Source organism: Candoia aspera, chromosome 1 (assembly GCF_035149785.1).
Source record: "Candoia aspera isolate rCanAsp1 chromosome 1, rCanAsp1.hap2, whole genome shotgun sequence".
NCBI classification, from domain to species: Eukaryota; Metazoa; Chordata; class Lepidosauria; order Squamata; family Boidae; genus Candoia; species Candoia aspera.
In genome coordinates, this window is record NC_086153.1 from 327,266,128 (window position 1) to 327,294,110 (window position 27,983).

At 38.3% G+C, this 27,983-nt stretch overlaps 1 protein-coding gene across 1 annotated transcript; it reads left to right on the forward strand.

Moving 5' to 3' along the window:
- The first annotated feature begins 1,927 nt into the window (after positions 1 to 1,927).
- MIS18BP1 (MIS18 binding protein 1) lies at positions 1,928 to 26,350 on the forward strand. Its single transcript, XM_063290588.1, has 16 exons — positions 1,928 to 2,511; positions 3,163 to 3,294; positions 6,100 to 6,515; positions 7,701 to 7,783; positions 8,830 to 8,960; positions 9,912 to 10,002; positions 13,193 to 13,347; positions 15,663 to 15,829; positions 17,948 to 18,056; positions 20,297 to 21,182; positions 21,499 to 21,671; positions 22,200 to 22,339; positions 23,212 to 23,357; positions 23,774 to 23,858; positions 24,528 to 24,585; positions 25,790 to 26,350. Exons 1-16 carry the CDS (start codon positions 1,935 to 1,937, stop codon positions 25,879 to 25,881), a joined length of 3,441 nt encoding a protein of 1,146 aa, XP_063146658.1. The 5' UTR covers positions 1,928 to 1,934; the 3' UTR covers positions 25,882 to 26,350.
- Positions 26,351 to 27,983: the final 1,633 nt, after the last annotated feature.

A 27,983-nucleotide genomic window follows, 5' to 3' on the forward strand; every position in this document is an offset into this window, starting at 1 on the left:
ATGGGGTTGCACTGCCCCAGACAGATCTGATGTGAAACCTGGGGGTTCTCCTGGACTCACAGCTCCTGCTCGAAGAGCAGGTGGCAGTCGTGGCCAGGGGAGCCTTTGCGCAGCTTTGTGTTGTGCACCAGCTGTGCCCCTTCCTGGATCGGGAAGCCCTCCAGTCACTCATGCCCTAGTCATCTTCCATATAGACTTGTAACACGCTGTACATGGGGCTACATTGAAGAGCATCTGGAAGCTACAGCTGGTTCAGAATGTGGCCGCGTGAGCAGTTTTAGGAGCCCCAGGGATGGTGCATATAACACCTTTGCTGCGCAAGCTGCATTGGGTGCCAGTTTGCTTCTGGTTCCAATTCAAGGTGTTGGTTATCACCTTCAAAGCCCTACATGGCATGGGTCCAGGTTACCTGAGGGACCGCCTCACCCCCGCTACATCAACCCGTCCCACCTGGTCAGGCAGCGAGGGCATGTTACGGACCTTGTCCATGAGGGATTACCGATTGGCAGGGTCCAGGAGGAGGGCCTTCTCTGCTGTGGCGCCTGCCCTTTGGAATAAGTTACCCCCAGAGGTAAGACAGGCCCCCACTCTCCTGGCCTTCTGGAAGGGGGTTAAAACCTGGCTGGGCCATCTTGCTTGGGGTGGGAGGGGGGATAGCCACTCATGGGGGTGGTTGCCACCGTGATGAGGCCAACAATAAGATCTTTGTTTGCCATCTTGAATTTATAGTTTATATTTTGTATTTTTACATTTATATATATATATATATATATATGTATATATATATATACACACACACTGTGTTGTTTTAGTGACATGTTATTTTTGTCATTAAACTGCCCAGAGTTGTTGTATACAAGATGGGTGATGGAGGAATATGACAAATAAATAAATAAATAAAGATTACATCAAAGTGACAATAAGGTGGTGCTGTGATGCAAAACTTGACCCTAAGCACTGTACTTGCAACCTGATGTCTGATGTAAATATATAAGTTTTGGATTTTGTGTCATGGCACATTTAACATGTCATTCCTCCTCCATTTCCGATCACTAGTGTCTGTGCCAGTCCCAGCACTCTGTGGACCTCACCTTCTCTAAAAGTGTTATATGTGACCCTTGGCAAGCAAGTGTTTGCTTGCCTTGTTAAAAACGAATAAACACGATACTGTTCTTGCTCTCTGGAAGAACTGCAGCCTTGGTGTAATCCCGTTGTATGAGGAGAGTTGTTCTACCCTACGGTAACCAAAAATCAGAAGGAAAATGGTAGTGCTCACAAAAGCCTATGCCTTTTAATAAAATTTGTTACCCTGAAAAGTAACAAAGACTACCAGACTCCTCCAAAGTTAATTCCAGTAACTTTGAAATAAATGTTGTTAGCTTCATTTGGGTTTGCTAAAGTGCCTGATGGATTATCTATGCTGGAAGAGTATATCATCTGTTCTTCTTCTGAATTTTGCAGACAAAATTTGTATGCTCTACATCATGGGTTATGTATTCAACCCTTAGATGGATTGATTGCTCAATATCTTATGTCATTCTGGTGCAATTTCTATGTTGCAGCAGCCTTATATTACCGGATAGAAAATGTCCTTTCATATTTTAGAACTAAATTTTCAAAATGCCACTAGGTACATTTCATTATATTGTGTTAGTATGTTTCTCATTTGCAATTTAAGCATTAAATAATTTAGAGAATTTAGATGCATTTAGCATGGGTTGTCACAAAGTTGGTTCCTGTTACTTCATAACATAACTAATTTTTTTTAAAGCTAAAATGTAATGGAATACAGTTCACATTTGCAGATCTCAGACATTTTCCATTTAATTTAAAAAGTCATCTATAATAAAACGAGCTTGTTTTTGGAGATGCTATACCTTTAGAAGATTGAATGATTTCAACATCTCTACTTCTGTTTAACAGGAAAGGAAAAAATGTCCTTGAAAGCAGTTTCTCTACATAATATCCCTGGTGGTACACCTTTAAAGGATTTTGTAAAATTCCAAGTGAATTGTACTTCTGATTCGGCAGAAATTCTTCCTTCAGTGGTTCTTGCTTGCCAAAAAATTTGCTCGGGCAAAGAGATTAAAAGAATAAATGTTTTCCAGTCCACTTTAATATCTGGTGATATGCATTCTAAAGAATTCCTTGACTTCAGTGAAATAAAACCACCTTCTGAAGGAGCCCTGGGGCTGGTTTCTTCATGTCAGAAACAGAAAACTATGCCACTGACAAGGAGTGCCTTTCTAAAACGTAAAGCTTGTGAGCCATTATCTCTTGAATCGCCAGCAAAAATCTTCTCAAGAATGAAAAAAAGAGCAGTTCTTGTCAAAGAGAAAAACAATCCTCTAGAAACTAAATTGTTGGACTCAAAAAGTACCACAGATTATATTCTCACTCCTGAGAGGCACCGTGCCTTTCTGCAAAGACCAGAAAAAATACCCATAGTTGAAGATAAACCAGAGACAAAGCTGGATGAGGATTTTCTTGAAGAATCCAATGTAGAAACAGGTTGGTGTATAAATTCTTCCATATTTGCTTTGCTTAATGGCAGTATCTGACTTAGATGTGTGAGATATGATTACAAAAATAACCTGACTAAGGCTTCTACCTAGCAGTGATAGAAATTAGGCAGCCTGCTCCCAGCCTTAACTTAGACTTCTGTTATAAAATATTTGCTAATAGGTTTACCTTCACAATATGCTTGAACAAACTCCCCATTTCATCTGTTACCTATTGCTTTCCCCCCAACTTTCTCTTATTGTTCATTTTTTACACCCTGTATATTTCTGCCCTGCATGCACAAAGCTGCTTTAAACCACACTTGAATCATTGTTTCCCAACACCACTTCTTAAAGATAGCTGTCATTTGTAGCGTCCTGGCCCTCCAGCAACAGTATGCAGTCAAAAAATTAACTAATGGGATAATAGAGGAGTGATGAGGAAATATTTAATTAATTAACAGATTGTCAAATTATATGTTGGGCACTCCTGAGATCTCTCAGAAGCACATCTGAATTTCCTCAGTGATAACCCTTGTCTGTTGCTCTGGTTATATTGTATGAAGAAGACTATTAAATACAGTCTTCTAAAAGATTATCTTTAATATACTGGGTATTGAAAACTACTTGTCAGCGGGTTTGAGAGTTTTTGCCTTTTCAGTTTCAGTGGCAAATCCTACTGCAGTGAACAAAAATCTATGTACTGCAATAACAAGTCCTCCAGTTCTGGAATCACCTAACAAGTTCTTCTCTCGTGTGAAACAGAAGTTGCAGGAGAATCTGCTGCAAAAAGGTAATTCTTTTCATAGGCAATGAGAGGCTTTGCATATATTTTGTCTTGAAATTCTGTCTTCAATCTTTCCATCTGCAGGCTGCAACAATGTCTTGTGGTCATTGCAGAAAGTATAATTTTCTTGTAAAAAATGTTCTGCTTTTGATCACTAAAGTTACATGGAAAACTACCAAATGATTTGTAGTTGCTTTTATTTGTTTATTCATCATTCTAATTACAGATTGGGAACTTCTGAAATTTCCTCTGATGCCATAAAAATATATGCATTTACTTTTCTCAAAATAGAAATGGTCATCAGGTAGCACATGCACCTTTCAGCAAGCTCTTCATATATATATATATTTATTAATAATTTTTATGCAGATAAAAGATACATGTAAAGAAAAAAATAAGGCAGGCAGGCAAGCAAAACAAAGAAAGAAAAATAGTTAAAGAAACAAGAATCAGATATATAAGCGACTTCCAACCTTCTTTTCAATCATTATAAACAAACTTATTATCACTCCTTCCTCTTGATATTACAAAAATCCCTTCAGCCCCTTATTTAGTTCTTTTTCAATCATCAAATCATCACTTTTTTCCATGTTTAGCAAAAAGTCCATAAAATATTTCCAGGCTTTTATAAAAGTACTTACTGTTTTGTTCCTGACCAAAGAGGTCAGTTTTGCCCTTTCTGCCAATTCTGACATCTTCACAATCCATTCCTCCATTGTGGGACTTTCAGTATTCTTCCATCTCTGTGCATATAATAATTGTGCTGCAGTTACCATATATAAAATAAGTCTTCCATGAGACTTTTCTAATTGGCTATCTATAAATCCCAGTAAAAAGAGTTCTGGCTTTTTCTTGCTACTGATCTTTAAAATTCTTGGTATCATTGTACGTATTTGTATCCAAAATTTTCTGGCTTTTTCACAAATCCACCATGCATGGTAAAGTGTCCCTTCACGTTTTTCACATTTCCAGCTCCTCATTATTGCTAATCACTCCATCGTGGTTTGTCCACAGCTCATGCCTTCCATCAGGAAAGAAAAGTGGGGCTAGGGCAAAATGGGCAGACTGCTGGAGCTTGCCAGGCCTTCCCGGTGAGGATAGGCACACAAACAAACCTCTCCACGCAGGTTGAAGCAGGTGATAGCTCTCTGATTTGTCCTGTATGGAGTATCGTTCTCTGCAGGAGTCAACAGGAATGACGGCAGTCTGTTCCTCCTACATGGAGAAAGGAATATCAGGGTAACGGAATGATGTCATTCCATTAAGGTCCTCCATTGAGTCACATGGCCCACACTGACAGACTGTGATCTGGATCAGATCCAATTTTCCACTGGTACTCTGAAAGCACTGGATGTTGGCCTCATTCATTAATGCAAAACACTGCAAAATAGACTATAGATAATACTTCTGAGTTATCACTTCAGTGAAGTGTTCAAAAGGTTTTCTTCTACATTAAATCTTTTCTTTATTTTTCTTTATTTTTATGTTTTATTGTAATTTCTTTGATTGTGAGCTGCCCAGAGTTGTTGAGAGTAGGGATACATAAACATTTAATAAGTAATAATTATTATTATTTCCTGATGAGTCTTGAGTTTATCAAGTGTGTTTGATCATAAATGAGGCTTTGAAGAAAAAACAAAATAACTCTTCAGTTGCAAGCTTATATAAAGAATGAGATGCTATTTACAGGTAGTCCTTGTTTAACAATGCTCATTGGGACCAGAAACTCCATTGTTAAGTGATGCAATTGTAAGTTGAAAAACTATGTGACCATGCCACTTAGTGGCAGCAGTTCTGGCAGTCCCGGTTGCCGTCATTAGAGGACTGTATGGGTCGTTAAGCGAGGACCTCACATGATCATGACTTCTGACTTCCTGCCAGCTTCCTCATTGACTTTGCTTGTGGGAAGCCGGCAGGGAAGGTCGCAAATTGTGTAAGTATGAGGTCCAATTGTAACTACCACTCATTCAGTGCTGTCGCAAGTTTTGACTGTCACTGACTGAGTGATCATTAAACAAGGATCACCTGTATTTATTTAATTCATTTATTTGCTAACATTTATATCCCACCCAGCTTCAAAGATTCCAGGAGGCTAACATCCAAATAAAGCTCATAATATAGTACTGTAAATATCACAATGATAATGTAACAATAAGTTAAAGGCAAAAACTTTCAAATGTCTCTAACCCTTGTGTGCATTTTGGCTTTACCTTATGTGGGAATGTGGGGACTGTACAGATTTCAGGGGGTATCATATTGTACAAGGATGGGGCAACTATTGAAGTGACCCATTTCTGGGTCCTTCATCCTTTGATTTATTGAGGGAAGGGACATCCTGAGCATCCCTTCAGGTATGATTAAATGGAATGGAGAGATCCTCTCTGGAGCAAACAAGTTGCATAAGCAGCCTGGTCTTAAGCTATGTAGGACTTTAGGTAACAACTAGTACACTATGTTCTATTCTGAAACAAACTTGTAACCAGTGCAGCACCTGTAATATTTGTGTGGTACTGCTGTACTGATTTTTACTTACCAACATACAAACTGCTACATTTTGTATGAGTTGAAGTTCCTGAGTATTTTTCAAGGGCAGCTCCAAGTAGAACATGTAGCAGTAATCAAACTTTGATGTGTTAAGGGATGAATAACTACCACTAAAGCCGCCTGTTCTAAGAAATTAACATGACTGAGGAAAAAAATGTTTTATGGATGCATAACAACTGATCCTGAAACAGTAGTTATCAAGTGAATGTTTCCTGTAGCAGATGCTTCACTGTACTAAATTAAAATTTGTCTCTCCTTTGCCTTCAGCAAAGCAACCTTTAATCACATCCAGTCCAACAAAAAAGCTTACTACTTTTAATGAAGAATGTCTAAGTACTACTGCTTGCCAGGATGAGGAGTTTATTGTGGAACCTGCTGAATTGGTCAATGAGACTTTTAACATAATGCCTAATCCTCTGATTGTGAGTGATGGTCCTGTTAAATCTAGAGAATTCTTGAAGGAAGGAGCATCTGGAAAATGTCCTCAAGAAAGAGGAGTGGTACATCCATCCAATAAAAACTATGGCCAAAAAGGAGGAGAAAATTTAGGTGCCTGGCCACAGAAATCTTCCCAGCACTTGTGTGATATAATTTTTGCTACTCCAAAAGTCCATATACCAAGGAAACAAAGACATGCTTCCAAGGTGCCCTTGGATGAACCTGACACAGGAACAAATGAAAAGGTAGGAGCTTTTATTTTATTTTATCCATTTTTTTAAAAAAGATCTTGGCTGGCTGGAAGAACAATACACACCAGCCATAGCCAAACATAACTAAAAGGGGCTCCACAACCACCTTTTCTTGTGTTACAATATTTTTTTCACTACTGGTGGTTGTTTCAGTTCAAACATTCTTATCAGAACAGGTAATCTTGGTTATAACTGGTCCACCAGGATATTTTCTGTTAGCTGTTTCATTGAAAAAATGGCAGTGAGTAGGCTTGCACAGTGCTTCAGGTTCTGTTTCAGAAAGGCATTTTGTAGTACTTGGGAGAGTGAATTTGCAAGTTGTTTGCAACTCTAAAACAGCTGCTTTTCCTGGCATTACCTGGCAGCTGCAGATAATATATTACTTTCTGAACCCTAATTCTTATCTTATCTTATCTGTCTAGTAATTTGTTTTCATATTGCTCTTTTAGGCAATATTTTTAGGGAAGGTTAATCTTGAAGAGGCGTAACTCTGGAAAAATGCTCTTTCTTTAAATAATTTTAGAAAAATCCTGGAAATTGCTAACTCCTTACAGAGACATCTCCATTTGTTTGTACCAGCGTGAATATCAGGGATTGAATAAATGATCCAGAGACATGTGGAATCCTGCAATTTTTATTTAAAAAATTATATGTCTGAAATCTGTTTTTTAAATTGGTTTTAAATTTCTGTAATATAATAATGGAGTCTCCATTTCCTTCAGAATCTCAGAATAACTTCAGAAACTTTTAGAACTTCAGAATAAACAAATCTGTAGGCTTCAAGCTTTTCCTGGATTCAATTCCTGCTTTGGGATTGTTTATAAAGATAGTGGGATATATAAAAAGAGGCGAATGGCTTTGTGCATATTGTGTATATCATTCTCTCTTACTGTTTGCTTGAATGGCACAACATATATACATAAAAGATAGGGTACATTATAACACTAGCCATGCAAGTTCTTTGCTCCAAAGTTTCAGAATAAAATGCTTTGTATTTGGGGTCAAATCATATAAACACATGTGCACATTTTGAATTTAAGTACTGATCACAAATACAAGGAAGTAGCATGAATCTGAGAAGGTCTTTGGACTATGTGTTTTTGCAGTTGGGTGCAAACTAATAACAATTATGACAAAAAATAATTATAGTTCCTATTTTTTCTAATTTGGTTCTCAAAGGAAAAACAGGTGATACGTATCAGCAGATGGAGAATCAAAGTGATCAATAACAATACTGCTGTGTGTCTGGAAGGAAAACGGAGGCAAGTGACTGCTTTTCACTTCTGTTTAAATATGTCTATATGGTTTTTAATCATTGCCATGGATAGCCCTTGGATTTAGTATTATTGAATTATTTTATTGGGTTTATCTCTAAAAGCTAGACTTCTATAAGTTTGTCTCAGAGGAGCCTAGAGTAATTTAAAAGAAAAGGAAAGACGAGTTACAAATACAGTGAACCTCTAAAGCAATAAAAAACAAAGGAAAGCAAAATAGGCAAACTTAGAGTAGTTGTCATGCCATAAATTTAGCAGTGGACAGCTTTGTAAGAATGAAAAGTTGAGTTTGGATTGATTCCTTGATCTTGTTTTCCAAGTAATGCTGTGGATGACAGAATTATCTCTTCTCCCATGCTATTTTTTGAAAATCTTGGTATCCAGCTCCTTCCCTTCCTCCCTCTCTTCCTTTGCCAGCCTACATTTTGTAAAACTAAAAAGATGGGGTTTAGGTACTAAATTGTAGTAATCCTTGCTGGGCATTGTAATGTGAATGGGTTATTATTCACTGAATTCTCTCATGTATTCCTTTCATTTGCATTCTACCTTTCTGTTTAATCCGAGCATATAAAGTAGCTTACAATTTAAGTTCCTTAGAGAAAATTGAATATATTCTAGATATTACCTACATCTTGAATAGGCTTATGTATTTATCAAAATTTATTACTTCTGTCCAGTCCATCCTATACCAGTTAGATAAAACAATTAACAAAGGCCTTAAACCCTTTTACAGTAAATTCAAAAGGGGCCTGCAATTGTTTCTTCATAAGGAAAATACTTGACAAGTCCGTCTTCTTCACAGAATGAAATACATAATTCACAATATAAAATGCATACCTTGTGCCCAATAATATGATTTTTCTAGAAAATCATTTTGTACAGAGTACTTTTTAGTTCTTCGGTTCAGATTCATAGAGGGAAGTGGGAGAAAGAAATTATAATGGACTCACAGTACTTTTCTAGCTGGAATCCTAAGGAAGTATAATGATGAGATTAATTCTTTTCTAATTAGGATTTGTCCCCTTTTATTTTAGAGATATGAAGAATATCTTCTGGCATAGCAATGCAATTGTAGAACGCATTGCACACAATCAAGTCAAAACCTTGACAGGAAATGTCTACATGTTAGAAGGGCATATTGATCCAGTTAATATGAAGAAAGAAGGTAGGAGAAAAGGAAAACCACAGTGACAGCCTAGGATTTTCATACGCTTCTTATGAAGATGGATTCTACCTTGCTGCTTCTTTTCCATCTGTTTATGCTGACCTAACTTCAGCTGGCCTGTTACCCAAACTGTCAATCTCTAGCAGTTATTCATGAGTAGATCTTGTCCTACACTGGGACCTGTGTGGCACCTGCACAGACTAAAATAGGGTAACAATATAAGAGCTAGTATTGATCTCTGTGCTGCTGAATGCAGGTACTTAACTTCCGGTTCCCTTCTGGTGTTTGATGAAATCTTCTACTAGCAGCAGCACATGTCTGATCTGTGCTTGTCATATAAGGTTGTAAAATACCACATTACTAAATATCAGTTTGTTTCAAATGATAGCTTGAATAAGTAATAGTGTTTGCAATAAGGGTTTAATATATTTATTATACCTATTGATAAATTTGCTTAATGTGACTAGGATGATGATGATGATTGAAATAACCTCATAAAGGGCAGGACTTTGTGATTCTAATTTGCAAGGGGTACAGAAATCTGTATTCTCGTTTTATTTGTGTATGCTACCCAATATAATCTAAGTTGCTTTTTGAGTTTATGTGCTCCCTCTCAAAATTTGCCTCCTTTTTTAATTTAATACTGATGATTGTACAATAGTAGCATCAGCTTAAATAGAATCTTGGATGTCAATAACTTCTAAAATATGTAAGTTTTTTCTATCTAGAAGATGCCAAGATGACATTTGCATAAAAACAAATGTAAGCATTATTTTTTTAAAAAGAGGGGATATAATAATGATTAGATATAATTTGGGATTTTCCTAAAATTCTGTAATCCTGTAAGATTATCCCTGTTTTGATCTCCTTCAAAGGTTTGAAAAATGGGTATATGAAGCACCCTTCTAAAACATAACAACTGTCCAAAGGCTATACCTTTGTTTCAAACAGGAATACCATCTAAATTCATAAAGAAGTTTGGGACTGGAATCCCAAGAAATTGGAAAATGCTTGTTGATGATTTGCTTCATTACTTTAAAAGGTCAGTGTCACTGAAAATATTTGTTTTTTGAGTCATTGTGGTGGATGTGATTGTTGGTAATAATTTCTTCTTTGAAATATGTAAGAAAAACTTTGTGAAAAGGTCTACAGATTTATTTATACTGTTGTATTTCATGTATGACCTCAGGTAGTTTATACTAATTTTATCCTTTCTCTTGAGTCAATTTCTAGAGTATTTCTACTGACAGTTCCCCAAACTGCGGTCAGTAATGTTTCAGTGGGAAGATTGGTTATCCTTGGCTGTTTGAAAGAAGAGCAAATTTGATACAGGGACTTTGATACAGGGACTTTGTGGGCATCCAGGTCTGCTTCTGCAAAGCTCTATGGCAGGGATGGGGAAACTCTTTCCTGTTGGGCTGAATACAACTATGGGGGGATCCCTATTTAACTCAGTAGGCTTCTTTCTATGGCCCTATTATGTTCCCTTGCAGTTGTCAAAAAGGGAGAAAAAGGTTGGATGAAATGCTATGAAAGTGCTCCCTTTCTTTTTGGTAGAGGGAAAAAGCTAGTGTATCCTGCTGTTATCTGTTTTGTCTTGCCCCCCTCTCTAATCTTTTCCCTCTTGTTTTCTTCCTGTCAGTGACAGGAAGGGGTAAAAGCATCGCGTTTTTCTATATGTGGGAATTAGGAAAAAATGCCCAAATGTCCTCCTGCACAAGGAAAAAGAAACTGTTATTTCCTTCATGCATATTCATTCATTCATTCTTCAAACTTCTATTACCGTCCATCTCCCCCAAGGAAGGGGGACTCTGGGTGGTTTACAATAAAACCAAGATTAAAATCATAAAATATAAGTTACAATAAATGCAATAATAAATAAAAATGAGATAAATACCAAACCCAAGAGGCAACGTTCTTATTCGGTGGGAAAGATCTATTGTGCTAGCCACCCCCAGGACAAGCTATTACCTCTCCCACCCAAAGCGAGGCGGCAGAACCAGGTTTTCAAGTTCATATACAGAAGCTCAAAGAAATTTCTTTATTTCACTGATCAGAAAGATGTGAGGACATCAGAGGTAGCGTTTTGGAGGGAGGTACAGTATATCTGTGCTGCCTCAATCACTGAGGTAACTTTAGACCTTCTAGGTCCCCTTTCCATCACTTGCCTGAAATCTAAGCCAGGCAAGAGGAACTTCAGCTTGTAAGCATCTAACCCATGAGACTGTTCCATTCAAGCATGGCATCTCTCTTCTACACATATATCCCTGCTCTCAGTCCATTCCATTCTACTTCATCTATACCTTATTTCTTTCCCTTTTCTAGAGAAAGTGGAGGGCGGGGTGTCAGTTGACACCAATAGATAACTGAGAAAACACAGGAGGCTTCTGCTGATTTGTCAGGTATATGCTGAGGTGGCAGAGCTGTACCCATAGGGTAAAAGTGAAAGGTTTCATCCTCTCCCAGAAGTACTCTGGGTTTTCCACACATGGCCCTACCTTCCTGCACCTTGGGATAGCTGCTTCATAATGATTTGTTGCTACCATCTACCTCTCAGAGGAATGCTTTCACCTAGCCTATAGCCTTACAGCAGGTAATAGAAAAAAATAAAGTGGTTAAAAATGAAATAATTGAAGTAAAGTGGTTAACAATGAAATAATTTCTATAGTACCACCTTCTAGGAAGCGTGTGACATGGGAATTCAGTTCACCTGCCACAAGTGATGAATAAAATTATTTTATTGAAAACAAAAATAGACTGTAAAAATACCTTTCATTGCTTTTAGTGGTCACATGTAAATCATGCCATGGCAAAGGAGATAAAATATATCACCATTCAAAACACAGCATCTGAAAAGCATATGCCATAGCAAACCTTTAAAGGACAATATAAGATTCTTACCAGACACACAATGATAAATGCACTAATAAAAAGGCAGCACTCACGAAAAGAGGTGGCAAATATTAGAAACTATAAACTAACTATTATTAACTAGCAGACCCAGAAAATAAATTACTTGATGCAATTCTTAGCTAATCTTTCTCTGTTCCTCTAGAGACTAAATGATGCTTGGAATAGATACTACCTATAAGCCAATTTTCCTTCCTGCTTCCCACAAATTCCAGTTCAACCTTGGAGGAAAATCTTGACACTCTTTTCTCCTCATACCTTGGCACACTTTGCTCCTTTTCTTCCAGTTCTAACTCAAATTTTTTTCAAGACAAATACTTTTCACTGGAATAGGGAGAAGTTGGGGAGAATCTCTTCCTGTATACCTGAGCAGGAGTGTACCACACTAAGGAAGATTCCACTTGAACTTATGGACAGTCTATTAGAAAAAACTCATGGAAGATTGTTTTTATATATGGTAACTGCAGCAAGATTATTATATGCACCAAGATGGAAAGATCCAGAAATATCTACAGTGGAGGAATGGTTGGTGAAGACGACAGAATTTGCAGAAATGGCAAAATTGACTTGTTTGATTAGGGAAAAGACAATAAATACATTTATTAGTGACTGGAAACTTTTATGGACTTTTTGCTGAAAATGGAAAAGAATGAACTGGTGATTTATGGATTTGATGATTAGAAAGGGTAAAATATGGGAAGAAGAAAATCATGATGTAAACTTAAAAAAGGGAGGACGGACAATAAATTTATTTGTAACTGCTTTAAAGAAAATTGGAAGCTGCTTTATACTTCTTTTCCTTTTCTTTTTTCTTTATTCACCATTTTTCTTTTCTCTTTCTTAAATTTGTATAGTTTTATTATTGCATAAAGTTCTTCAGTAACAATTAATTTTTTTAAGAAAGGAAGATTCCATTTGAGAAATGTATGTGCTGGTTTTGCAGCCAACAGTTTGGAATCTTGTGAAGGCAGGTCAGCTTCGAAACACAGGCCTTCTCCTGCTGCTATAGGCAGAGTCCTAGGAAACAGACGTTTCTGGAGGAATGGATGGCAGCAGGGGTTGGGGTTAATGGAATTGCCTCCGTCTGTTAAAGACAGCCTTCTAGAACAGGTGCGGGTCTGGATAGGCATCTCAGGCTTGCTGTAATTCCACATATTCGATCTAAGCAGACTACTTCAGAAAGGGCTCTCTTGTGTTTCAGAAAGGAGGAGCTGCAGCATAATTACCGGTACCAGTGTTAATGTTTTAAAGATAATATATATGAAAAAAATCTTAAAAGATTGAGGTGATTAATGTTACTTACCCAAACCTTTAAATCTTAGGAGAGAACAGCAAGCATTACCTGGAAGTGGGGATAGCAAAGCAAGAGAAACTGAATGCTCAGAAGAACTGGATCTGCCCCAAAATATTGAGAGAAAATGTAAAAGAAAAGACACCACTTATGATGTATTACCACTGCAAAATAGTAAAATATATGGTACGTATATTCTTTCTGTGGTTCTTGGAAGGTTATGGTAGCAAAACAGTATTTTAAAAAATGCTGCTGTATTTATGATGTTCCCATCCCCCAGTAATCTCCTATGAAATTTACATTTGTTCACAATGGGAGAAGCTATTGAAACCAAATGGGTGGGAGGTAGAAATGGTTGCAAATATACTGAGAAATACTAAAATGTTTGTTGGAAGGTTTCAAACAAACGCACCCCCGTTCTATATTTTTCCTTGGCAAACCGCCATTTTCTCCCCCCAGAATACTGTCTTCTTGCAATATTGCCTTCCCCTTGAGTGAGGTAAAAGATTAAAAGTTACAAAATAGACTGGGTTCCAAGAGGGGATGCCAGAGATTAAAATGTAAAAGGAAGCCCAGCTGTTAAAACAAAGAATTCCCTTCCAATTTAATCAGAAATCATGGAACACAAAAGGTTGCCCATTCACAGACTTTAGCAGAGCCCCTTCAGGTAAAGGTTCTTCCCCAGCCAAACAGACCTCCATAATCCAGTCACAAAAGATTCCTCCCAAGGTGAACAGTCCAGGCTAGTAGACAACACCAACAGCAGGGGGCCTGACCACAGAGCGCCTCCTCTCTGAACTCTGGTAAACTGCACTTCCCTCAAGTTCCTAGCGGGTGGGAACACCTTTGCATAGCAACATATAAGGGGCTGGTTGGGAAATACATGCGTGGCCACCTTCCAACCAGCATACTCTGTACATTCTCTTGGACAATAAAACAATTACCTCTGCTCAAGCAATTGCCTGTGTTTCTTCATTCCCGGCTAAGGATGAACCCTTGGTAAGTTTTCCTTCCAACATGTTTTTAAAGATCAGCAGTTGCTTGGGAATGGCTGCTTGCCTGGTGAATTTTAACTCTTTTTGTGAAATCTAAACAGTTTCTCTTTTCTTCCCAGTCTAATTACATCATGCCTCATTTCTAGCCAGTTTTGTTCTCCTCTTCTCTTTCCTACGTCCCCAGTGCAGTTACCTCTACCTTGAGCCCAGATGTCCATCCATTTTTCCCTTTAATTTTGCTGTTTCTGTTTCTGTTTTTTTTTTTTTAAGTGGGGAGATGAGTGTGTACTTTTGTGTTCTTATCTGTGATGATTGTATGAGAGATACACATTGGCATATACAGATGTGGAATTAATGGATTTTAAAATAAGGAATATTAATGTAATTAAAATTAATTAATTTTAATGTAATGATGATTGCAATTAATATCCTCTTTTTCATGGCTGTGCCCTTTTGTGGAATATAGCTTTTGAGGTGCAGCTGAAATGAACATTAGAAGAGCCAGTATGGTCTAGTGGTTAAGCTGCTGGGTAGAAACCAGGAGGCTGTGAGTTCTAGTCGTGCCTTAGGCATGAAAGCTGGCTGGGTGACCTTGGGCCAGTCACTCTCTCTCAGCCCAACCCAACTCACAGGGTGGTTGTTGTGGGGAAAATAGGAGGAGGGAGTATTAGGTAAGTTCGCCGCCTTGAGTTATTTATAAAAATAGTAAAGGTGGGATAAAAATCAAACAAATAAATAAATAAATTAAACTGCAGCCACTCCTTGTTTAGCGACTACCTCGTTTAGCGACCATTTACAAATATGACTAATAAAAAAAATGTGCACACTTGGGACCAAATTTTGTGCACCTCACAACAATGCACGTTGGAGTGAGAGTAACATTGGCATAGCTGTATGAGAAAACTTTATCTAAATGAGATGGCAGCAACCAGTGATCTTCGCAGCGCCTCTTTCTCTTTCTCAATCATGTGCTAGCTTAGCAACCATTTCACTTAGTGACCATTTCACTTCCAATTTAAAGAACAGATTGTGGTTGCTAAACAAGGAAAGGGTGTATTAGCCCAGATTATTCCACTAACCCTGTTAGTTCTACGCTCCAATGTATTCTATGGATTGTGAAAGAGGTATATCTAGATGAACATAATGTTCAGATGCAGGTAAGTTACATGGCAGGAAATAGCCTTTTGTATTAAATGTTTTAAAGAAACCCAAACTAACAATTTCTATTACCAATAACTGTTGCTTCTATAGACTCCTGTCTTTGTTGTAAGTCATCTTAAGCTAATAAAAATTTACTGAACTTTTATGAAATCTGTTTATATCATATCCTGTGTTCAGAGAGAACTGAATTAAATGCTCAAGTAGGGTTACTTCATCTTTTCCTTTGGTCCTCTGTGAGGGTGCTTGCAACTTCATGTTGGCACTTATAGTCCAGTGCCCTATTACACAGTGGTAGAAATTTATCTGTTGCTGAAGAATATTTTGTTTCTTTCTTTTCCTTGATAGGTATGCAGATGAAAACAACGAATCTGCAGAATGACCATGATACAGGCTTCACCCGTAGTGGGAGGCGTGTCAAGCCACCCATGCAGTTCTGGTGTGGGGAACGAATACTTATTGATCAGGCATTAAATGTCACCATGACCAAAGGAGGTACCAACTACTTATCACCTGTAAGATTTCCTTTTTTCCCTATATGTTAATTATTCTGGAGTGATGGAAGTGATAGAAATTTTAAGCAGGTGCTTGTAGGCATTTTGGATGGAGATAAATAAACTGATAAAATTATGGATTGAAAAATTCACTGATATGGATAGTGATATCTAATTTATCTTGGAAATGGTTGCACTTTCCCTGAGGCTAAAGGAGTCAGTTGAGGTAATCTGAGGGTGCTCCTGGATTCAACATTTTGAAAAAAAAAAATGTGTAGATAACACCAGTGAGTGAGTCTGTTATTTGCTGCCTTTTACCTAGTGGTAAAAGGAGGGTTGAGGTTGAGGGACGCGGTGGCGCTGCGGGTCGGCGGTTCGAAACTGCGCGGCGGGGTGAGCTCCCGTTGCTCGTCCCAGCTTCTGCACACCAAGCAGTTCGAAAACATGCAAATGTGAGTAGATTAATTGGTACCGCTTCGGCGGGAAGGTAACGGCGTTCCGTGAGTCATGCTGGCCACATGACCCGGAAGTGTCCTATGGACAACGCCGGCTCCAAGGCTTTGAAACGGAGATGAGCACCGCCCCCTAGAGTCGGACACGACTGGACTTTACGTCAAGGGAAACCTTTACCTTTACCTACCTAGTGGTTGGCTTGTGATGACCTTTTTAGACAAAGCTAGCTTTGTCTGTGGGACATATGCTGTGTCTATATTTTCAATGAATTGTTGGAATGTTATTCATGCTGCTGTATTTAAATATAGTTATAAACATAAATGTGTACACACTATGATAGCAAGCAGACTGACATTCAGAATATATTATGTAGTTTTCTCTCAGTTATACATATGGTTTCATCATTTCAGGTCCAGTTTAAAAATGCTGGGTTTGGGCTTTAAGGAGTAAAAGTTTGCTTGCTTGCTTGTTTTTTAAACTAAAACACCATGCTGTCCTAGTTTGCTCCTTCTACTTGCTCCAGAAGGCTGGACCAAATGTTTCAGGTGTCCTTGTGATGAAGTAGAAGGTTTCCTGCCCTCAGTTACTGATCCTGCTTGTTCACCATTGGGAGTTCCCTTCTCATTTTTGCTTCCTTGTTTGTTTCTTTTTTTTCTTCTTCGCATGACCTCAAATAGCCTAAACAGTCCAGCATTATCCTTAATAGAGATGCTTTGAGTTTCAAACATTCCCTGATACTTCTGAGGTCTGATTCTTCTGAGAAATATTCCAATGCTGTGAAAAAATTGTAGTAGTACTAGAATACTCTTGGTGCGGTAGAACCATTCCAAGGATGGAAAGTTTTGACTTGAAACATTTTGAGCACTTTTATATTAAGAGCCTGACCAGAAGCAGTCTTTGCAGTGGTCCCACATTTACAGGATGTGGGGAGGAGGGATTGGAATTTTAAAGAGAAAATGATCATATTATTGGGTTGCTGATTCTACTGAACAATTGTAAAGAACTTACAATTTCTATATTTTGTTGATGCTTATTGCAGTACTGTTAGCAATTTCTGAAACTGTTATTTTGAAATCTTGTACATTACCTTAAAGCAGCAACTGTACCCTGAAAGGTACTGTATATTCAGATAATAAAATTTGTAGTGCATAAGGCTTGAGCTTTCAATGGACTGAGAGAGTAGGTTCAAATCATAGAATCATAAAGTTGGAAAAGACCATTTAAGACATTGAACCAAATCTCCTGCTAACTTCAAGAAATCAAAAAAAGTTTCTGCTTGAAGACATCCAGTATGGGGGAGACCAATAGTTCAGAAATTTTTAGAAAATTACAAAATCGTATATTAGAAAGACAGTTAGTTAGAACATGCCTTCCTGTATTTTGCAATCTGGATTGATAGTGAACAAGTTGTGGCCATTTGCGTGAAACAGCCTCAGGTAGCTGAAGAATGCCTGTCTATAATTACCCAGTTACCTTTTCTCAAGTCTTTTTTTTTTTGCAAGACAGCTTCTATCCCATAATAATCCTCATTACATTTCTTGCAATCTATTCCAATTTGTCTGAATCCGTTTTAAAGCATGGTATTAAGAAAATCAACAGAGTACTCAAGGTGGAATTTGACTAGTAGAGGATAGAATGGCACTTTTTGAAATTATATGGCTCTGTTTGCTTTTCTTGTTCCTCAAGACAGTGAGCAGCACAAAACCTAAGGATAGGCAGACTTTCAAGTCTCCAAGGAAAAATGGTGAGAGTCTTTTAAAGGAACATACAGAAACGTCTCCCAACCAAGCTAAAGGTAGAGAATATTTTAGTTTATTTTTGAAGTTACTGATTCAAAAATTCTATTAGTGAACAGGTTTCCCCACCTTTACTTGCAGAACATGATGGATAATGGGTTTTACCCATGCTAGGGTCATAACTGCTATTAGTTTACAAAAGAATTTTCTTCAGGTCAGTTAAGTACATGATCAGAGAGGTAGACAGAGGGGCAGGAAGTGTGTGTATTGATCTTCTTTATAGCTAGTAACTTTCCCCATGCAATTTTCTAAGGCATGACTTGTACTGTTTCAGGTATATATTATGACAAAGTTTGGGCATTTTGCAGTATTAATGTTGCGTGAGCTGGACTTGATTGCATTAGGGTTCCCTTAAATGTAAGACATTTTCCAAAAGTTTTGTTCTCTTCTGCCTTTCTGTTCTAAGGGAAAAGTCAGTTGGATTGCCAGTATTCAGGTTTTGTTTGTAAAATTATTTCTGCCCTGCCTCTTCTCTTCAAAAGAGTCGTCATATCCATAAAAATAATAAATATAAATTTATGTAAACATAAAAACAACATTAAACTAAGCATTAAAACAGATTCAAACCATATCAAAAAAGCTGTAAGAAAATGGCCCATATGAAAATTTCTAAGATGGGGTGGAAGGCCTGTGGCTCTTCTGATATTGCTGAACTGTAATACCCAGAAGCTCCAGCTGGCATGGACAATGATGGGAGATGATGATAGTCATTGTTAGCCACCAGTGGAATATAGATTCCCCAGCCCAGCTCTATAGAATTTTTGGCTTACCTTTATCAGTGTTGCCCAAACTGCAGATCGGAGCTGCTTTTGAAGGACAATGTTGTAAGAGAACTATGGGGAGTTCATCTTTTCCAGCTCCGTCTGCTGCATTACTTAGTGACATAGCAGGTGACAGCAGACTAGAATTGGAGATGCAGTGCCTGTGGTCTGCAATCTTCCTGATGATGTGCCAACAGTTCACAATTTTAAGTGCAAGCTACTGCATTTGGGTGGCCAGGACTGCGCAGGAATATGGCCTATGCACTGTCTTCCCAAACTGGCTATGATAATCTTGGTGTGGCATTAAATTAACTGTGGCTTCTTGTACAGTACTGGGAGATTTCAGTGTTGAAGGTGCTCAGTCCAAAGTGGTTTAAAAAGTCATCTTCTCTAATTATCATGGCCCTGTCCCAACAACTCTTTCATCCCACACATCAGTTTGGGCACACACTGGATTTGATACTCTGTTTGGGTGAATTTGGTGATCCAAAGGTAGGGAGCCCTGCATCGCTCCCTGGTCAATTGGTACAAACCACTGCAAAAGCAAGATTGGTTAAAATGGTCCAGGCCGGGTAACTGATGAGTTGGAAAAGGAGGACAACTGAAATTAAATAAAGACAGCAGAGAAATTGTTGGTAAATAGGAAAGTGAACTCAGACATTAAAGTTCCTGTTTTGGATGGAGTTGCATTTCCCTGAAACAGCAGGTTCAGAGTCTGGGGTTACTCTGTGATCCTCAGCGCTTATTGGACGTGGTCGAGGCAAGGGGTGTTTCTATACCGTTACGGGTTATGTGCCTGTGCAACCCTCCTTGTACCAGGCACATTTGGATAGTTTTCCATACCTGGGTTATACAATATCGTGACTATGCAAAGTATTCTACATAGGCTATGCTGGCAAATTGTTCGAAGCCGCAGTTGATGTAAAATAGGACGGTTTAGCTGCTAGCCTATGAAAGATACAGGGATTATATACCTGTACTAAAAAGATATGCACTGGTTACCAGTTGTTTACCAGGCACAATTTAAACTGTTGGGGCTTAAAGGAAAGCATTGTCTCTCACGTTAACAAATCTGTCTGGCTGTTCAGTCCTGCAGGAGAGGTTGTTTTGAAAATGCCCCCTCTGTTTAAAGCCCTTCTTTCTGGCATGTAAGAGAGGGTTTTCTCCTGTTCCAATGATACGGAATACATTCCCTTGGAGCTGACTTTTGTTCCTACTCTCAGTATTTTAAAAAGACACACCTCTTTTGTTATGCTTCTAATGGTTAATTTTAGGGTAAGATTTAGTATTGATTTTTGTTTTTAAATTGTTATGTTTGTTTTTGCTTTTTAAATTCTGTTAGTTGCCTTGAATGCTTGCCAGAGTAGAAAGTTAGAGAATACATTAATTCTATTAATAAATTATACTTTATTTTCACTGATTTAGAGCTTAAGCTAACATTTATTTCCAAATCTTTCTTCCAAAACGATTTTACCTAGGAAGAACTAATACAAAATCTGAGAGCATAACTAGGAAAACGGAATGTAAATTGAAGCAAAAATCAGAACACCTTATTTCAGATACTGAGGAAAATTATTCTGAATTTGTCATTAAAGATATTTGCAAGAAGACAGCCGTTGTTATATTGACACCATTGAACCAGAAAATGTCACAAGAAAAGCAGCACTCAAAGGATAACAGGAGGCCCAGAAAGGAGCAAAATGTGGCTAAGAAGGGGGCAAAGATTACTTGCTATGAAAGAAGCTTGGCTGATGGAGAGTTAGACACTTTGAAATGCCCATTAAATTTGTTGAAACAGTGTCACCAAGCTGAGAAAGTTGTGGAAAGTGTTCCTTGCATAGATGAAGATGAATCTAGTGAAGATATCCCATGTATCAAAAGGAAAGCACAACCTTTCAAAAGAGAAACATTCAACAAAGAGCATAATAATACACAAAAACCATGTGAGCTCATGGGTACCGAGACTTGTAGAGAACCTTCTCGGAGCGGAAAGATGCGATGTTCTTACTCTGGCCAAAAGGGCATGCTGAAAGAATTTTGTAACAAGATTTCTTCTCCTGGCTTGGGTACCAGTTCTGGGCTAGAGAAACGGAATAGACAAAAGTCACAGAAGAGGTTCAAGAAGGCCAGAAAGAATGCCCTTGGATCAGAGACTGAAAGTGAAAACAGCATTGAGGAATTTCCTGTGAAAGAAAGTAGGTTAAAAATAGCGGCCAGGATAACTAATGGTCACATTTCAACTAGTGGAGAAAGCTTGCCTGTGATCAGAAGGACGTGCAGCCAAAGAACGTTAGGAAATGCTGTGGAGTCTCTTCCAGATAATAATGAAGACTGGACTGAAGAAGAATTGCTAAAGTTGTATAGGCAAGTAGTGATGGTCTGACCATAACTTTCCCTTATGCTGTAAGATGGTGTCTGTAAAGTTGTAACCTACAGAGCTTTTCTAATGCAAGATAAAGAAATCTGATTCCATATTAGTCAGCAAAGTTATTTGAAAGCTTTATTTTCCTAATCCCCTAAGCAATCCTATAAATGATTTTCCTCCTTTACAACTCCCAACTTCTCTGCAAATTCCTGATCTTTTCTACCTCTCTTCTACCTCCCCTTTTAGATTCTTTGTAGTGCCCACCCATCACACTATCGATACCAAAATCATAGCATAATCCTTCATGTTTTATAGGGCAGTGGCTTCTTTTCCTAAACACAAAAATGGTTTTTGGTTGGATGTGGCAAAGACTGTGGGAACGCGATCTGCTGAAGAATGCCAGCAGAAGTACATGACAGAGCAGGAAGGTAGAAAATGGGCCCCAAAGAGGACCACCAAGCCTGGAAAAATGGAGGAAAGAGGTACACGTCCTGATCTCTTCCCTGTCTTCTCCCATGCAAAGCCAAACGCGCTTCAAGATTCCAGTTCTGAGAGAATGTGGTTGTGGGAGTCTGGGTAGACTATCTGCAGGAGCACAGCGTTTTCCTGTTTGTTTAGGGGTGCACTTGAATTTTGCAAAATTAGGCAAGCACTTTCTGTTTTAAGATAATTAAAGACCAATTTTTGAATCTGTACTTGAGAATATTGGGAGAGGTTCTCAGAATGCTGAGAAGAGATACCAGGGCAGTGACAGGGTGAGAATCTGTATTATTTTTCACTTGTTGGAAAAGATGGCTATGTATGTGTTAATTCTGTCTTTAAAATCACTCAATGAACCCATATGTGTATGTTGTTTAAACACAATTTGGACAAGGGTTGAACAACATTCCAGTCTAAAAAGTTGAGGTTACTGAAGACAACATAAAGGTTTTAAGTGGCTTCTAACCTTTGTCTACAATTTCCATCCTCTTGCAAAAAAGAATCTCCATGTCAGTTTGTACCATTCTTGCTGGTAGATAGGGGGACAAAGCAGCCATTGGCAAAGGTGGGAACACTGAAAAGAAAACAACAGATGCGGAACTTCCTTGAACAGATGCCCAAGGATAACCACGATGACATCTTTGCTGCAACTCCTTTTCAGAATAAGAACACAAAAGTAAATATACCTGTTATATATATTAGAATACTTCTAGGTGGGATCCATCAGAAGGGGCTTACTAGGAATGCTAGAAAAGCCCATTACAAGCTGGAAAGTTGTCCTTTTTCTAGTCTTGCAAATTGGGATATCGGTTCATCCTTGATTTTGTTCTGGCCTTCAAAAATAAGTTTGTAGGAATCATGGCTTACGACTGGATCTTGAGATCAATCCAAAATGTACAGTATATATCCCTACAACAGACATTCCCCAAAATTTCTGGCATCAGGTGGGATTCTACCTATTGCAGAGAGTTGCAAATACACTGTTAGTTGTGAGTAGCTAATAGAAGTACAAAAGAAGGAAAATACAGAAAAAACCACACACCCACACTGTTGTACTTTGCTGTTGTGTTATTTATATATGAACCATTCTCTAGAATTCTCCCCATCTATAGCAGCAACCCCCACTCTGGTCCTTCTCCTTGAGAGTTTCTTTCAAATGATACTGTAGATTTATTGGACTAGGCCTCTGTCTTTTCCATTTGCCTATCCTTTACTCGACTTCCTAACTGCTTCTGGGCCTTTTCCCTTACAGATCTTCACAACCTGGATTCTCTCACACAGCTTTCCAATCATTACCCTGCCCATGTAACTCTTCCTGTCAGTAAGGCCCACTTCAGTTATTAAAACTATGCTTCTTTCACATAAATAACTAACAATTATCCACCTTGATTATGGATAATTTGCAATAATTGCATCAGCTTAACTAATCAGTGAAAAAGTGCAATAGAATGTAGGTGACATGAGAAAGATGCTCTTGGTTGGGGATAGTATCGTGAACTTACAGCAAACACCTTCTTTTTCTGGGGATAACAAAGATATGATCTGTAGTTGCCACAGTTCTGCGTGGCCCCAGAGGAGGATGTTTTCCAGTTGAAAGACAGTCATCCTGTCACACCTGCTTCAGCTATTTTCCCTTGGGTGAAGACACCCCAGTGTGACCATGTCAGCCCTGGTATGCTGGAATCCCTGGATAGGTAGGTACTCTGGATAGAGTCTACTCATTATTTTAAATGGGAAAAGTAACTGCCGTATTATGGGCAGAACTCATTCTAGGTTCACTGAGGTCACTGTTGGCAAGTGTGTAAAATTCACACATAAATACACGATGCTGGCAATAAGATAAGATTGGGGCAAGCAACAGGGACACTGGGCTATGTGAGCATTCTGGAACATGCTGCTTTGGGTTGGGGGACAAAAGCAGGAGAAACTATTGAAAATAAAAGGATATTAAGCAGCAGATTTTGTGGGGGAAGATAATAAGAATAAGCATCTGGTGCTGCTGCAAGCTCTCTGATGATAAGCAGAGTTGGCCTTGCTTGTTGCATCAGATAAGCAAGTGACACACATTCACATACGCAAATTATCTGCTTAATTTTTTTTTTAATTTTAGAAAAGATCGTGAAAAACATGTCTTTCACATGCAAAATAATATCAAAGGCAAGGAGCGCACGTGGCAGAATGTAAAGAGGAAATTGGTAATGCTTTTCCTTCGTTTCTCCTATTTGAAGACAGATTCCTGCATCTTTACTTTTAAAAGGCAATTAGTGCATTTTTCTTGTCTGTCTAAGAGGCTCTAGAAGCTATTAATTGGGCCTGGTTACACTTTCGGTAACAATATTTTTTTCTGAATAAATAAAAACAGTTATCAAATCCATTTCAGATGCAAACATTTATTAAGAGCTAAAAATGAAAAAGGAACCTGAAGGACAGAGAGACAAGAGGAGGTCAGAACAAAGTGCCAGCAAAGTTTCTTAATCAACCTCATCAGAGGACTTTCGTGGCTTTGCTTGGTGGTTCTGAGATCTGTTGAACCACAAATGCCCCTGTTTTCAAGGACAATTCATAAAACCATTTTCCAGTAACAAGCTGTTATTTTCTGTTTATTCACAATCTTGAAAAAAATGGTTCTTGGCTGGTTACCTACTGGCTGACCATCCTAATCTAGAGACTTTAGCATCTCCCTCTGCTTGCACGTAGCATCTGGGAGTTGCAGCCTGAAGTGGATATTCCAAGACTTCAAGATTAATCAGATGTAAACTGCAGCCCAGGGTCCTTGGCTGGCTTGTTTATTCTGGGCACCTGCCACAAAGCTTTTTTACAAGCTGCTTGTTTGGAGGGAGTAATATATCCTTTGTTTCCATCAGGCGGGGACAGTGTTCACTACTCCCACATCTCGAAGAACAAATGTCTTTAATTTTGAAGGTAGGCATGTTGCATTTGCCTTATACTACTTTGTCAAGGTTTAGGATTGGACTTGGAGTCCCCAATATGGCACCATGAAGCATCAATATGGCTGCAGCCGTGTCCTTTTTTAAAAAAGCATTCTAAATAACAGTGTAACAAAAAAATGGAAATCTGGCACATTGCAAAGCAAAGGTTACATCGTCAATGCAGATCTTTTGTGAATGGGCAAGCATCCAGTTTGCAAGAATACCTACAATGTGTCCTCAGAATTCAAAGTGTTTCCAACAGTCCAAAAAGGGGGAGCCATGGGTTGGATGATCACAAGACCTGATTCTGATTCTGATTGCCAATTGAAGGGAAGGAGTTTTTTGGCCTTATATATAGTACCTTTCCCTTTTGAGAGGTTCCAAAGAAATTTCTGTGCATTATATGAATATGGGGGTAGTATCAGATGGAGGGATGGAAGTAGTAGTCTATGCTGCATATATGAGAAATGTTGCAGAATGCAGTAGAAAACAGCATGTTTCAGGGTTTGGTAATTTGAAAGTATTTCCTTCTGCACCATTCATTTGCAAGCCTGAACATGAAGCCAGAAGACAAAGGTGCTCACGGGGTTTAGTGACTGCATAATTAAGAATTAGTTCTAGACTCAGGGACCCAATTTTACTACTGCTATTTTCCTGAATATATTTCCCAGGGTGGGAAATCTCAATTTTAAATGTAGATATTCAGTAATTGAAATCTGTAAGTATTAACACTGGACTGCCCTACACAAATTACAGAGATAATCTGTTCTTTTGGACTTTACAGAAATTTTTATTTAATTGTTAAATGAATCAAGCCTGATTCCTGGGACCGTGACATAACTTTGCATATGATTTGTCATATTCTCCTAAGTTGGTTGGTTTGGGGTAGGGTTTTCTTTATTTATTTTTTTATTCCCAGTCTAGCCTTCAACCCTGGGATTCCTTGGCCTGACCTTGCTTAGCTTTTGAGGATCAGCCAGAGTCAGTTTAGGTGTTGCTGTCTGGTGTGTCATAATATGATCCCTGACTGGTGAATTTAGATTCACTTCTGTCTCATGCAGTGTAGAATTTCTCCCTCCAGGATCAGCTGAGCCTTTCACATGTTGGCTAGAAGATTCTGTTGAGGATGGCATCACATGGGAGAACTTTAGATACTGTCATCCTTGTAACCAGATTTTCTTCTCATCTTGCTATAGATATTGCAACTTCTGATGGGGTGGGGCATCTCTTCCAAGTGGAACAAGGAATACAGTCTGATGAAGAGGATGATATGTATTTTTCCACATAGCCAGGAGCTACCTGCCTCAGGCTCAAACTGTGCCAATTTTGGGGGGACATTCTCATCTCACCTTCTAGCTTCAGTGATTTCTCCAGGCTATTTTTAATCAATTGCAAATGGCCGAGTTTTGATTTCAGTCTGTTTTGAGTTGAATTAAGTGGCTCCTCAGTTCTATGCTGTCAAAGTGTTCAAAATATGGAGAAATCTACCATAGGTACTTATCTTTCTTCTTTAGAAGAAGTGATGTGGAGATTATGTGGAGAAGTAGCTGTGGTGATTACCTTTTTTTTTAATAGAAGTAAAATAATGTTTTTAAAAGTTACTTGTCCAATAAGCCTCAAGAGCATTGTTTGTAATAGCAAAGGATCTCTATATTTTCTCTGCAAAGAACAGTGATTATGTATTTTTGTATTAAACTTGCTTTCTTAGTACCTTTTAAATGTTTCTGATACCTTTTTAATTTGGCAGTTACAGAGAAACCGGATACACAAAATACAATTGAAAACGTGCATTAGCCCACTATGTAGTTTGCTTCTGTCTGGCATGTTTTGTGAACCAAGATAAGTTAGTTCAATAAATCTGGGGTAACACATTGTGTATACACAGCTACTTGGTCAGTGTATAAGCTAGAAGTGGCACACTCTAACAATTTTGAGAAGAGGAAAGTAATAGGAGAACTATTCCAGACTTTCTATGAAAAGGAATAAGGTCTTCTAGAATTCTGCTGCCTCTTCTAGTGAGCAGGTAGCATTCATTAGGGTTTTTTTCTTATATTGATAACTGTACCAACATCTGCATATATACTACAGCTGGCTTTTTAAAACCCTTTAAATGACTACTCTACAATCAACTTGTGGTCTGTGAGCCACTGTATACAGGCAGTAGGCAGTGGGGAAGGGAGATAATGTAAGAATAACCAGCCCTCTCATTAATTGCTCTTTTCCTCATGGTAGGCCTACTGAAAATAATTTTACAGTGAGTACAATATTTGTGAATGAACATTGCTGTTGGAAATCATTGCATATTTAATAGCCGTGATTGACTCTCATACACCATGGGAGCTATTTCAAGTGTTTAAATAGCTTTCTTACATGGTAATCTGCAAAAACTTTCAGTGGTAATGTAGGGTACTAACTGTTGTACTAAGGCTACAAATCTCTGCTGTAATACTCAGAATGTCCACTAGATGACAGCAAAGGGACCCCAAACTCTACTGTCATCTATTGGTTGTCTGTAATGTTTCAGTTTTGATCTTATGCTGTACTAGTCTCTTCCCCCGCTGGAAAATACCTCTTGCATGAACCAATGCTTGAATTATGAAAGTTGTGGCAGGATGAACCCCTCATCCCACAGAGTTGGGCGCTGACATCAGCTGTTGTGTATTAAGCCAAGATATAAGATTTATTTGATGTTGTGCCTTACTATCCTCTTCAGTTCTGCAGCTATTCCCTTGTCTAAATCTGTGTCATAAAACAGACTGTTCTACTGTATTTATGTGCCACTATGTCATCTAATGGGAAGCTGTGGAATTTGCCCCTAGGCTATATTAACTGAGTATGATTTGTAGTACAGCTGTATTTCAGTGGCCCTTAGCTATCTGTGTGATCTATCTGTTTAGCGAATTATGCTACAAATAAATGTTTCCTGCATTTCAGAAAAAAAAATTAAACCAATATAGAAGACTTCTCAACAAAATATACTGCTGGATAGTATGGTTTCTAAGATAGCTAGTTACCAGTGTTGTCTTTCAGCCCTTCATAGTAATGTGACAATTAAACAAAAGACAAGTCTGAGAACTAACTTTTATTTATTTGCTAGATTTGTATGACCACCCAATTTGCAAAAAGTGATTCTGGGCAAATTCTAATTGGTAGGAACATTATGTTCTTTGAAAAAAACAAAATGACAGGAAGGTAAAGCAGTATGTTGAGTTAGCCACTTAGTACCTATCCTGCCATGAGAACATTTGAAAATTTAATTGTTGATTTGGCATTAATACTCTTATGAATATACATCTTGGTTAAGAATCTAAGCCATTAATTGATCTGCTTGGATGAAGACTTAGTCTTTGTGAGATGGTTGAACTTTGGCACTTAGAACAAAGTTAAACT